General features: G+C 36.9%; 1 protein-coding gene across 1 annotated transcript in view; it reads right to left on the reverse strand.

The window, feature by feature from the left end:
• Positions 1-892: 892 nt before the first annotated feature.
• The window catches only part of SRPK1 (SRSF protein kinase 1), a 71,868-nt gene continuing 59,937 nt past the window's right edge, over positions 893-12,823 (reverse strand). The window contains 3 exon segments of the mRNA XM_010994489.3: positions 893-3,395; positions 4,938-5,030; positions 8,373-8,442. Coding sequence (XP_010992791.3) covers positions 3,211-3,395; positions 4,938-5,030; positions 8,373-8,442 — 348 coding nt within the window. The 3' untranslated portion in view covers positions 893-3,210.

Genomic DNA, 12,823 nt, shown 5'->3' on the forward strand with positions numbered 1-12,823 from the left:
ACTACGTATGTTTTAAGAACAGCTCAATTAAAACAAAACAGTTTACAGTTTATATAGTTCAGGGGTGGGGAAGGACTTTCAATGAGTAACATTAAAAATACCATAAATAAAAATGAAAGACAAATTAAAAACTGGAAAAGTATGTGATGGAAAAATGACAAAAATGCCTTACCTTTAATATGTAACACATGCTTACCAAATCATCAAATAAAGAAGCTTGCCAAAAGCAAGCTGGGTAATGTAAGCAAATAACCAAAAAATACAAATGGCCAATTTCAAAACCCATGAAACAAGTTTCTGACTTCACTAGTCATCCAATATGCAAATTAAAACAAGACACTCCCTTTTTTGGGCAATCAAACTGGCTACTAGGAACAAGCAGCCCATTCAAACACTTGGTCACAGGAAAACAGTCCAACTGTTCTCCACATAAGTTACACAACATTGATTAAAAAGCCTTAAAAATGTGCTTACTCTCTGGCTCAGACATTCTATTTTTAAGAATTTATCCTAAGAAGTGAATCAGGCAAGTATATGAAAACCTGTGTATAAGAGAAGTCATCATGCCAGCGCCTTAGAGTTCACAAATTTTTGACATTTTGTACTTTGTGGGGAGGTAAAAACAAAAAACAAAAAACTCTACTACAAATATTCAGGGACAATGGTATTGAATGTAGGGAATGTTTTCCAAAATGTACTTTTGTTAATCCCACCGCACCACAAGTTTAAAGAGAAGCAAAGCTGCAAACCCCACAAAATGGCACATGTTTAAGTTACACACTTTTATGGCATATTTAAATTCAAAAAGCAACTCAACTAATCCTTTCCTCCATTTTAAAGCTGGGTCAGATCAACTTGGGCAACAAATGAACAGAAATCTTCTGGAAACATGTAGGTTATTAAATAATTTGTTTATTGTACTGCATTTACAAAGAAAACAGACAATGCATCCAGTAGAAAGAATAAAAATGTATTGGGGGTTATTTTTTACTGACAGCAAGTAGAAATCCTTTAGTGTGATCATGGCAATTTGACAATATTATTAAGTTCAGTAAAGGTACATGGAAGATCAAATTCTACAGCTGCCTTTTCTACAGCTTCTAATTCATCTGACTCCTTAAGTGATAGCGGAAAAAGCCCTTATTTGGTGTCCAAAAGGAAGTTACAGGTTCTCTCTTATTAAAATTTCTTGTCAGTTGTTAAAATGAGGCCTTCTATTTGTATGTGTTTTGGTTATTTCACCTTAATATCATTGCCAGAATTCCTGTAATTCCACAATTGTGATTTTACAGTGTAGAAAATAATTCAGTTCTAGTCTGCTATTGCTTTAGGTGTATATACCGCTGAAAACCCAACTTTTGGGTTTAGATGGATGGATTGGAATTGCTGAAGGATTTTCCCTGCCGTTGTTTGATACAATCTATTCTATTTATTCTTGATAGGTGCATAGACAGCCTCATTTAAAATTCTTTCTACAGGAACATGTCTGATTTCAGGACTACTCATCAAGGATCCGGTGAATGGCTGGCCAGTTATTCAGGGCAATATGTTTATGAATTGAATGGATTGCATAATTGCAGCACTTTTTCCTTTGCCATTGTTGGTAAATAAATGACAGAATCTAGATCCAATTTCCTGTGTGGAAAGTTGGCTACCCAACAGTCTCATTGGTGCTTTGCAAGTAGAGCCTCAAGTTGCACTTCCTTGGCTTTCTGTAAATCAGAGTCCTGTAGCCGCTTCCGGAGAACACTGTAATCCCCAAGGCCCACTTGGTCCGTGCTGAACAAGCAGCTGTGACCCCAATCCTGCCCCTCTTTTGCTTTTCAATATGACTTGAGGAATATGTAATGTCTAGGGCAAGTCTAGGAGAGTCCCATCCTAAAATAAAATTCACAAAGTCTTTCCTCATTAAAAAAAAAAAAAAGCCTCAAATACATTTCAATCATTTCAAAATTACAGTTAAAAACTTACATTATATAAGGAAATAGCAGCAGAGAATGGCTAATCCTAAACCAATTTAAAAAAAGAAAAGAAAAGAAAAAAGAAAAAACCCCTCAAGATAAACAACAATGAAAAAAGTGCCATCCCATCCCTCCCCCTGGTTCTTACGTCCTGGGATTTCATTTATGACCTGAAGCCTCTGAGAAAATGAGAATGGCAAAGCCACAGGGGAAAACGGCTTCAAGGCTAAATTCTGGACAAGGCAAAGAAAAAGCTGTAAATAAAACTTGGGGATTGTTTGGAAAAGAATCAAGAACACTAGGACAGTTTCTCCTCAAATGGGAAATCTCTGAAACCCAGATCTCCTTTCTAGAGACATCCTGAACTCTTTAGTTAGAGGGCAATAAACTCAAGTGCAATGAGTAAAGTGCCAGCCAGGGATTAAAAAACCAAAAAACAAAACAAACAGCCAATCAAAGTAACTTTGTTGCTGGGCTATAGAAGACATGTAGGAAAGGGCAGTTTGCAGAATATATGTGGTTCTGAAGAAATTACTAGCCAATGGTTCCATTTTTGTTTCCATCAAAACTCAGACTGAAGATTCGAGGATCTTAGAGTGATTAAAGGATGAAAGAAATTTGACAGTGCTTTGAACGTTCAGTGATAAAAGGGTACCCAAAATTGGTGTTTATATAGCTCATTTATAAACGAGAGTAGCTTAAAAGTCGCAGGAAAAAATGTGAACATACAGAACAACAGAAACAATCCAGGAAGATGATGCAGCCTGGATACAGCAAGTTTAATGTCTCTGCTGAAGTAACATCCTTTCCCCTTCTCATCCTCATGCTGGCAACAGGAAATGCACTAGAAAATTTGACTCTTAGAGTCAGTGAATAAAAGGATGCGCTCATACATCTTCATAGCTCTTTTTAAATAGGATGCTTATAATTTAAAGGATGTCCTAATGGAAAGACAAGGGTACTGGGCAAGAGGCTGTTTCACATTTTAGTCCATTAGTCTTTGGCAGATCCCAATCAAGGCCAAATTCACCTATGATGCCCAATAGCTGTGTGGATCTCCACAGGGTCAAGCAAGCAAACCCAAATGAACATGTTGGATTAAAAAAAAAAAACAAAAAACACAAACAAAAAAACCAACCCTAGAAACCCTTGAACGAAGAGCGTCACCCTGAAAAGGGAAGAGGGAAATGCTTGAAGGGGAGGGGCGGAGGGCCAGCATATCATCTCTGCTGTGGTGCTGGGCTGGGGCTTAGGAATTGAGCCAAGGGTGCCGGAGACAATCGGCAGCAGTGGCTCTCTTCTCGGGGATCAGCTCCAACATTGGCAGTAAGAAATCCGTGAAGCCAGCTGCCTCTTCCTGAGACCATTCATATTTCTCCACTAGAACCTCAAAAAGGCCCCAGGGTTTCAGCTTCGTGATGTGTTTCAGGTCACCTAGGGTAAAGACAGTACAAAAGAAACTGACCAACATTGACAAGTGACAAGACCCTTTTGTAGAAATCCAGGAACTAATCCAGGGAGTCTATAAAGAATCAAATTTTGCCATCAGAATCTAATCCTTCTCCATTCACAAAAGACCTCTCTTCTCTAATGCATTCCTTGGAACAAAGTGTCTCTATTTTTCATAAGGGCCAAAAAATTTTAAATAATTTTTTGCCCCACCATTCCAGGATTTTTTTGTCCCAATCAAATTGGGCAGGTGTATCAGGAACTAGGTATTCACTGAAATGAGTATTAAATGCCTATAAACTCAGCATGGCCTCATACAGTGTTCAGGGGCAATTTATCACTACATACCAAGAATAATTTGCTTGTACTCTTTTTTGGTGCTTGATCATCTAATAAATACTGCTTCAAAATAAAGCAGTAATTTAAAAATAAAGAGCTAAAACCACATGGAACACGTATAAAAGCAAGAAAACTAAAAGAACAAATAAGCTTTTGGATACAGCTGCAATCACACTTTAGTATTCTGGAATGTCAGCCTAATTTTTGCCTTCCTGAAGTGATAATTTAAAAAAAAAACACACTTATCAATGACTTATTAAAGTAAATGCTGCTTTAAAATTTTTTTCTTACATGACACTTATTTGAAGTCTCTTCTGTGGGCAGTGAGTGCCTATTTAATTACCTATTTGGTACACACACGCCATTACTCTGACTTTGCACAAAAGAAAGAACTTTTATGAAACACTTCACCATTTTCCTGCTCCAAACAGAAACATTAACAAATGTTTCTGAGGATGGTTGCTATCAAGTGTTGAGAAAAACGATTTTTCTCAGCAGTAGTGTAGAGGTTGTGAGGAAAAAGGGAACCACAGCAAAAAAAGGCTAGTTTTCTAGACCCTTCTAGGTAAAGCTTTCACATTTCATCTTTTAAATTTCATTTGGTATGCATAAGAAAAACATATCTAAATATGTCAAAGTATATTACCACGTCAAAAATTTGAGGTGAGAGTTTTATCTTTGTTTTCTTCACTAATAAAATAGTAACGTAAACTTATGAAACTGAAAGTTAATTCACATGACTGATGTGTTAAAGTGACTGTGTTAGGTATCACAAGGTGACAAGGTGAGTGAGATGTAGTTCTCCCCTTAAAAAGCTTAAACTAAACCACTTGCCCTTTGCTAGAACTGCCTCAGCAAAATTTGCCCATTTTTCAAAAGTGCTTAGTAGGAGTCAAACTGTGCCAGCTACTATAAACATACTAATTTAATATAAAGCAGTTCTCATTTAGAAATCAGCAACCTGAGATTGTGCAAAGACCACATGAATAGTGGGTTTGAACACAGACAGTCTGGTTCCAGTCTCTGCTCTTAACCACGTTATTTACCTCTCTGCTGTATCACAGCTCAGCATTTAAGGTAGGACCATCCTTCTATAGGTGTTGGAAAAGTGTACCCAGCTGTACTTACCTCTTCATTGTTAAACACTTTTGTTCCCTTAATGTCCAGGAACAAATACATTTATTTTACCTTTTTTGGTGAAAAATTCCTTGGAATATTTTCCTGCCACAATGAGCTTGCGAGGCACCTTTCCCAGAAGTTCTATGATCAACGCAATGTGATCTGCATGTTTCAAACATTTCAAGAGGGGGAAAAAAGACATACATAACAGGAGTAACAAATGCAGTTCTAGACACTGGCAGAAAGAGTAGCATGCACACCTCCTTGTTAAGCATTTCAGCTTGCTTTCTGTCCTAAATGGTGAGAAGAGGACTCTATCCATCTAATGGAGAATCCATAAAACCATTAAAAGTCAGGTTGCCACTCCAGTGGGACTTGAGTGATAACTGAAAACAATCTTGGTGTGAATGCTCTGCTTCCTGAAGTTGCATCCCTGGGGCCTAGATGAAAACTCATTTTAACAATACTACCTCTGCGATTGAAGAAGTCCTGTGAATATTTCCCACTGAGGGCAAAGAGTCTTGGAATTCTGCCTATCAGCTCTATAATGTGCGCAATGTGGTCTAAAATAGAAGGGTAAGAAGAACAGGATCAAGGACAAGCTGTAAAAGAGGTTTTTCTATCAATAGCTTTTTCCAGGACTAGCCGTTTTAACAGTAATTACAAATAAAACCAAGTATGCTCAAGGGGAGACTGGGAAAATCAAGAATTATTTCAGGTGGTTGGTTACCTGATAGTAGCTGGCAAGTCCCATTCTGGTGTTTGGAGGCTTATCGACATTTTAATTTCTATTTTGTCTATATACCTAGGTTCAGGTGGGTTTTTCAGGTAAGGTTAAAAAAAAAAATTGTACCAATATGCTTTAGACATTCTAGGACAGTTATTTATTTATAATACTGCTCTGGGCTTCAAGCAGTAATAATATCAGTTTATTTCAGAATGTTTATGACAATTAAAGCACTCATTTATGATCAAGTTTTCACAATCACCTTGTAAAAGAGGCCAAAGATGAATACCCCATTTTACAGGTGAGAAAATGGAACTTCAGAGACACTGGCCTACTTAAAGCTACAGGGCTAATAAGAGCTACAACTCAAACAAAAACCTGTATCTCATCATGTCTAGTCCAGAGTTTTTTTAAATTTAATAAGTCACACTTTTAAATAGCACAAATATTTAAAAATACAGTCACTTGACTATCTGTAGGCCACTAAAATGTCATGTAGTGCCTTGTAACGGTCACAGCATTAATATGGACTGTGAGCACTGCCAGGGAGGTGTGCAGTCTGTCACCAGATGAGTTTGGGACCAGCCAGCATCCACACTTAAAGGCAGATCTACTACTTTTTCTGCAGGTGACAGAAACTAAGAATACAAAGAGGTTTTAAAAAGCGATGTCTCTTAGGCACAAAAAAGCTTTTAAAAAATGACTTTAGTCCTGTAGTTATAGAATCATCAAGGTCAAAAGGAATCACTTAAAAACTTCCAATAATGTATCATATAAGGGAATAATATGCTAGAGACATCCATACATCTGAGAATTTGTGAAGGTTTCAGGTCACATCTATTTCTCATGAAAAGGACTCAGTGGTATCATTTTAAAGGGACTTTATGTTCATGAATTCACTATAACCTTTGGGCAGTTTTGACTGAATTTATAGTTTGGTAACAAGCATTTGGCTGCCAAAAAATTTCTGTCAACTTTAGGCAGGACTTGCAAATAAACATCTTTGTATAAATTAATTATAAATGAGACTATAATTTGTCTTACTGTAAACTTCCAAGTGAAGTACTGGTTCTTTTAATATTTTCCCTATACTAAGGAATTATTTTTCCCTTGAAAATGTTATTTTACACTTAATTCCAGCAACCTATCTTTGACTTATCGATTAATCACAGGATTAATATACCTGTTAGGCAAAATTATCAAGTATTATTCCAAGATTTAGGGCTGTGGAATGTCACTAATAACAGAGGACATGCTACTTAGGCCCTAGTCCTACCATGACTTGTAACATAGTATGTGTACACTAGACAGGGAAAAGGGTTTGCCTTTTTCTGCTCTTTAGGGCCAAATAGTGGAAGTTTGAGGTTTTATTAGTATATTGACCAGCATAGGAAGGAATAAATTAGGATCTAAATATTTAGGGTAGAAATGGTTCTCCCTTGTCCCTTCCTTGGGACTTTTCATACTGATTTCAATTTTCAGATTGGTAGCATAAGATCCCACTCAATATAATCAAATCAGAAAGGTCAATATAATTCTAGCCACTACATGAGTTCTGTACTATACACTATTTATAGTGAGTCTAGGGGAATAAAGAGAAAAAAATTAATTACCCTCACAAAAGGATATAGTAGGGCATTTCTAAAACAATGTAAGTCTATAGCCCCAAACTTATAACCCAGAAAAAAAAAGAAAGCAGATAATAGGAAAAATCAAGTGTGTACCTAGGTACTAATTATAGTATATTCTTAAAAGGGGCTTATGTACAGAAAATGTGTCCAAACTGTACCCAATAAAATAGGCGTTTGGCTATGGGAGTTAGTTAGCAGAGCATTTTTCAAACAGTACTTATTAGGAATATCAGCAGGCCCTACTAACATTGCCTATAACATCTCAGAGGACCAGTCTGAGAGCTAGCACAAAACTTGATGTCCCAAAGAATCAAGTGAAGTAAAGGACATATTTTCCACACTGGGAGGGTACACTGCTAATGCTCTCTCAAAGTAATTCCCACTAATCCTGAAAACAAAAGTGCCAAAACTGTATAAAAAAAGAAGGTAAGACATTTCTTTAGTAAAGTTTTTTTCTTTCACATTATCTCATCTAGTTATTTGGATGCCAGCATGATTAAAAAAAAAAAATCATCACATATTTAGTGCCTGCTTTTACAGCCTCTCGGATAGAGCAACTGACAGCTTGGGCTTTTCCCACTGGCTACTCCAAATTGTAAATCAATAATATTTTGTTTTTAAAATGGGATTCCAAATGTTAGTATCATTTAAAAAGAAAAATATATGTAACTTAAATTTTTAAAGAAAGGAGAAAAAATAACGTTAAATGTTGTAGAATTTATATAGACAAATAAGATACAGTCTCTGCATTCAAGTAGTGTGTTAATATATTAAAGTTACTGACTTTCAAATAAAGTTGGAGGAATAACTGAGCAACAAGTTGATGAACAGGCAGATCCAAACTGGGTAAAGAATGAATCACTGATTTATATAAGGAAGATAACTAGATGTTTTAGGAAAAAATACCTGGCAAATACAGGTTTTAGTTTAACTAACTGTTAAACTTTTCTCTAATCCTTATATAGGATTCTTTAACATCTATTTAAAAAATATCTAGTATATCTAATACTTAATCTAAAATACCTTGTATTTCTATCTTTTCTGGGATTTATATACACTTATGACACTAAAAAGACTAAGGCTCTTCAGTACTAATAAGCTGACGTTATCCACGGAACACAGACATCCTTAGTTGAGGGTACTTACCTTCATCTCGAGTGTACTCTTCCCCTGAATGAGGTTCAAATAAATAGTCCCCTGTGGCCAGTTCAAAGGCCTAAGAAAAAGAGGAAAGCTCATGAAAAAAAAAAAAAAAAAAAAAAAGCCTTTGGGAAGTTTATTGCTATGTGGCTAAATATTCAGTTATTTTTTCTTCTTGGAAAAACCTGCAAATGATCATTAAAAAAATTGTCTTAAGATTATTCCCAAAGAGCATTCCTTTCACACTTGTACATGAATAAAAAAGAGCAAGAAAACTGCAGAACCTCAGTTAATATCAATATGTGGATTATCCCAAGCCCCTCCCCCAGCCCCTCAACGAGCAATTCAACTCTCTTGAGTTTCTCTTTTTGCTCAGAGAGGGGCATATCTAAGGTGATTCTAAGTTATTAAATTATTCATGAGATGAGCAGATCTTTTTTTTTCTTATGTTATAATTTCACATGGCTAGATACTAAGATTCTGTCCCCAAAATCAAAACCAAAAAAAAAATTCAGATACTTTTCCACCTATGACTCTTTAGTATTTGGCAAAAAGTACATTTTTAAGTTTTGCTTTGGAAAGCACTCCCTGAACTGTCCCAGATAGAGTTCCCAACTCCTAGGTCTATAGAAAATCAGAAAAAGATTGAGTATAAATGGAGTCAGGAGCCATTCATATTGACTAGCAGGTTAGCATTCACCAACCAGAAAAAGACACGTATCTCCTACAAAAAGAAAACCTCTTGTAAACAGTGTTTGAGAAGGTCTGAAAAAGTGATTTCCTTAGGAATAAGTGTCATTCAGTATGGAAGAACAGCATCTGAGTGATGGCTCTATATTAATTTTTCATGGATTAAAAACAGATTTCAAAAAAAGCAAGTAATCTAACAGCAGTTTTAAAAAGGACCTTACTGATACAAAAAGTACAGTTACAAGTCAAGTACTGGCCATGGATCAATTCTGGTGAGTCAATGGTACTAAGTAGCCCAGACAATCTCAAGGACTGTATGGTGTATTTCGTTGGGGCACATTCTCAGTTTAGACCCAGGTTTCCATCTTGGTGGCTTACCAATGTCACTTCCTGCAGTTTCATGACAGAATGGTCTGTCTCAAAACTGTATTACCTGGGCTGTACAACTGCCCAGAGCAAGGCCACAGAAGCAGAAGTTTTAGGACTGTCTCTAAAATGTCAGGGATGCTATGGCTTCTTGCTAGGTAGGCACAGCTTATTTTACATGACAGCAGTTTGTTACAAAACTGGACCACACTGATAGAGCAGATGCTTATTTTACCCTCTAATTATCCTGACGTTTACAGTCCCAAAGCAGAACAGAAACAAATTGTGATTCCTATTCATCAAAGTCTGTCAATCTTTTCTGAAATCAGTACTTTAATTTTTCAGTCTCATAGTGGGGGTTCAGTGAAAATATTGAAATTAAAGTTAAAAAGTAGAAAATTTTCTAAAATTTTGAAATATTCTAAATTTTCCCACCTAGATACTTACAACCAGTTAAAGTTCTCCAAGAGAACTTTATTTTTGGAACATAAAGTAGTTGCTAGTATTTATAATTTTACAAATAAGGTAACAGCAAAAACAAAACAAAACAAAACAAAACATAAAACCACGAAAGACAAAAACAAACAAACCAAAATCAAACCAAACCAAAAGACCACAACATCAGAACTGAGAACTAACAGGAACTCTAGATTACAAAACACCTAGTTGAACACCCTTCCTTTACAGATGAGAAAAATTATCAAAATGGAAAGGCAAAGTCCATTCTAGAATCTAGAATCCAGGACTCCTAATGCCCACTCCTGTGCTTGTCTCACACTGACCGAAGAGCCTATTCTATGTCAGTTAGGGTCATGCTAACAGACACAGGCAACATCAGTTATTAAATCCAGATAATGGAATGTTAGTGCTAAAAAGAAATGACCTATCAAGTCATGAAATGGCCACATACTGTATGATTCCAACTATATGACATTCTGGAAAACGCAAAACTATGGAGACAATAAAAAGATCACTGGTGGCCAGGTAACGGTTAGGAAGAGGGAGGGAGAGATGAAGAGGCAGAGCATAGAGGATCCTTAGGGCAGTCAAACTGTTCTGTATGACACTATGATGGTAGATACGTGTCATCACACATTTGTCAAAATTCATAGGGTATGTGGAGAATTTAAAAACACCTTTTTGAAAATTAATTCTTAATATTCACAAAACATTCCATTCTTGTAACTGCCCTTCTAATTTTGTAGTCTCAATCACTAATGTGGCACGCAATCTCACAACATGTGAGACTGAAAGGGTCCCAATCTTTCCATCAATTAATTACACTGGATGAAGAATGATCCATCTCGCCAGGCACTTCTGATGTTACAAGATTTATTTTTACTGGCCAAATTTAAAGTAACATTTCTATGTCTATTAGAAAAATTGGGGGGAACAAATGTGGCTCAAGTTTTCATGATATTGTTTCAAGTCGAATAAGTGCTTTCCCTTCCTGATCAAGAAAATTCCCGCACATGAGCTGGTCCGAACAGGGGACAAGGTTAATTTTCCCCCCTTTCATCTTTTTGCCTTACTTCTTAAGTCTGATATTGTAAACACTATGTTAAATGTCAAGCAGAACCTACCTGCCTTCAAGCAATTAACCCACTAATAATCACACCTTAATAAATCAGATGCCACCTACAAATGAGCTATTTTGTACTTGGTGGCATCAGTTATTTTCTCTAGCAAATCAGTTCAAATCAAGTTAACACATAACTTTAAAGTATAGCAAGAAAGAAATGAGTTTATTCCAATGTTCTTTTATCTTGTGCACACAATACCAGACCATAATCACTTTGGACAGTCCTCCATCTTAAAAAACCACTTATATGCCATAAGAAAATGATCTGTAAGGTCATGCCATGTTAACAGCATGGTTTTAATTTTATTACCTTTGGAAGACAGAATTTTTCAGGAATGTGAGAGTCAAGAAATCTATGACTCAAAACAGGATGGGGCTTCTAGTCTGTTCTTTCTCTCTCAAGTTTTCCCCAAAGTTGACTGTAAATATTAAATGTTAATTAAAATGCCAGTTTAACATGTTTCTGGTTTAGTTCACTCATTTGATGGTCCACAAATATTTATTAAGCACTATTGTTTAATAAAGAATTTGTTTGATCTGGTTCCCGTTTCCTGGGAGGGAGCCTCCTGGCTCTTGGAATTTTCAAGTGATAAAAGTGCCTTTTGTTATCCACGGTGGGCCCCTCTGGACCACACTAAAGTCTATAGTAAAGAGGCGACTCATAGTGGACCCCTAGATTGTTTCAACAGGGAGATTAGATGTGCCCCCAAGATGGACAAGACCAACTGCACAATCAGAGGGTTGAAGCTTTGGTCAAGAGTTATCATCCTGACTTCCCAACCTCCCAGGAAGGGAAGGAGGCTGTAGATCGAGTTCAACCACATGACCAACAATTCCATCAATCATGCCTAAGTAATGAATTCTCAATAAAAACTTTGGGCACCTAAAGCTTGGATAAACTTCCCTGGTTGGTGATACACACTGATGTGCTGGGAAAGAGATGTGTCCTGACACAGAAGCTTCACCTCTGGCACCCTTTCAGGTCTTACTGTATTCATGTCTTCATCTGGCTCATCCCAGTTTGTATCCTTTATAACAAAATTATAGTATTTTAACCCTTTCCTGAAGTCTGTAAGTCATTCTAGCAAACTACTAAATCTGGAAGGATAGTGGAAACCTCCAATTTGTAGCCAGTTGGTCAGAAGTGCAGGTGCCCTGTAGACCCCAGAGCTTGCAGCTGGTGTCTGATGTGAGGGTAGTTAGTCTTGCAGGAATGTATGTGTTTTAACCTGAAGTCTGTGTTAACTCTGGAAGTTAGCATCAGAAGTGCATTGTAAGGGGCGAGGGCATAGCTCAGTGGTATAGTGCAGGCTCAGCATGCATGAGGTCCTAGGTTCAATTCCTAGTACCTCCGTTAAGAAAAAAAAAAGTGCACTGTAAGCACCCACTCAAAATGTTGCAGGCCCTAAATGAGACACTCAGCTATACATAATAAACATGGTTCCTGCCAGTACGGCACTTATAACCAATAGATGAGAAAAAAGTAAACACACAATTACAAATTGAAGAATACACTCTACTTCAGAAAACAGTAAGTTCCAACATGAGGCTATCTGTGGGAAGCATTTAATATCAGCTGAATGACCACTGAGTAGCTGCTTGCCAGAGACAAAACAGCAACTTATGAACCCAAGGGTGATTCAGTTTCACATCTTGTGAGGTACAAAGATGTCTGAGGAACTGCTGAACTGTACAAAATGAGGCAGTTTCCAGGGGTTCCCCTAATCTGAAAATAGGTAAGAGCTAAAAGGGCAAGGGTACCTGTAACCTCCTGATCAAAAGCAACACCACCTTTGAGCAGTCTTTTTCGATTTCCCCA

This window comes from Camelus dromedarius, chromosome 19 (genome assembly GCF_036321535.1).
Source record: "Camelus dromedarius isolate mCamDro1 chromosome 19, mCamDro1.pat, whole genome shotgun sequence".
NCBI classification, from domain to species: domain Eukaryota; kingdom Metazoa; phylum Chordata; class Mammalia; order Artiodactyla; family Camelidae; genus Camelus; species Camelus dromedarius.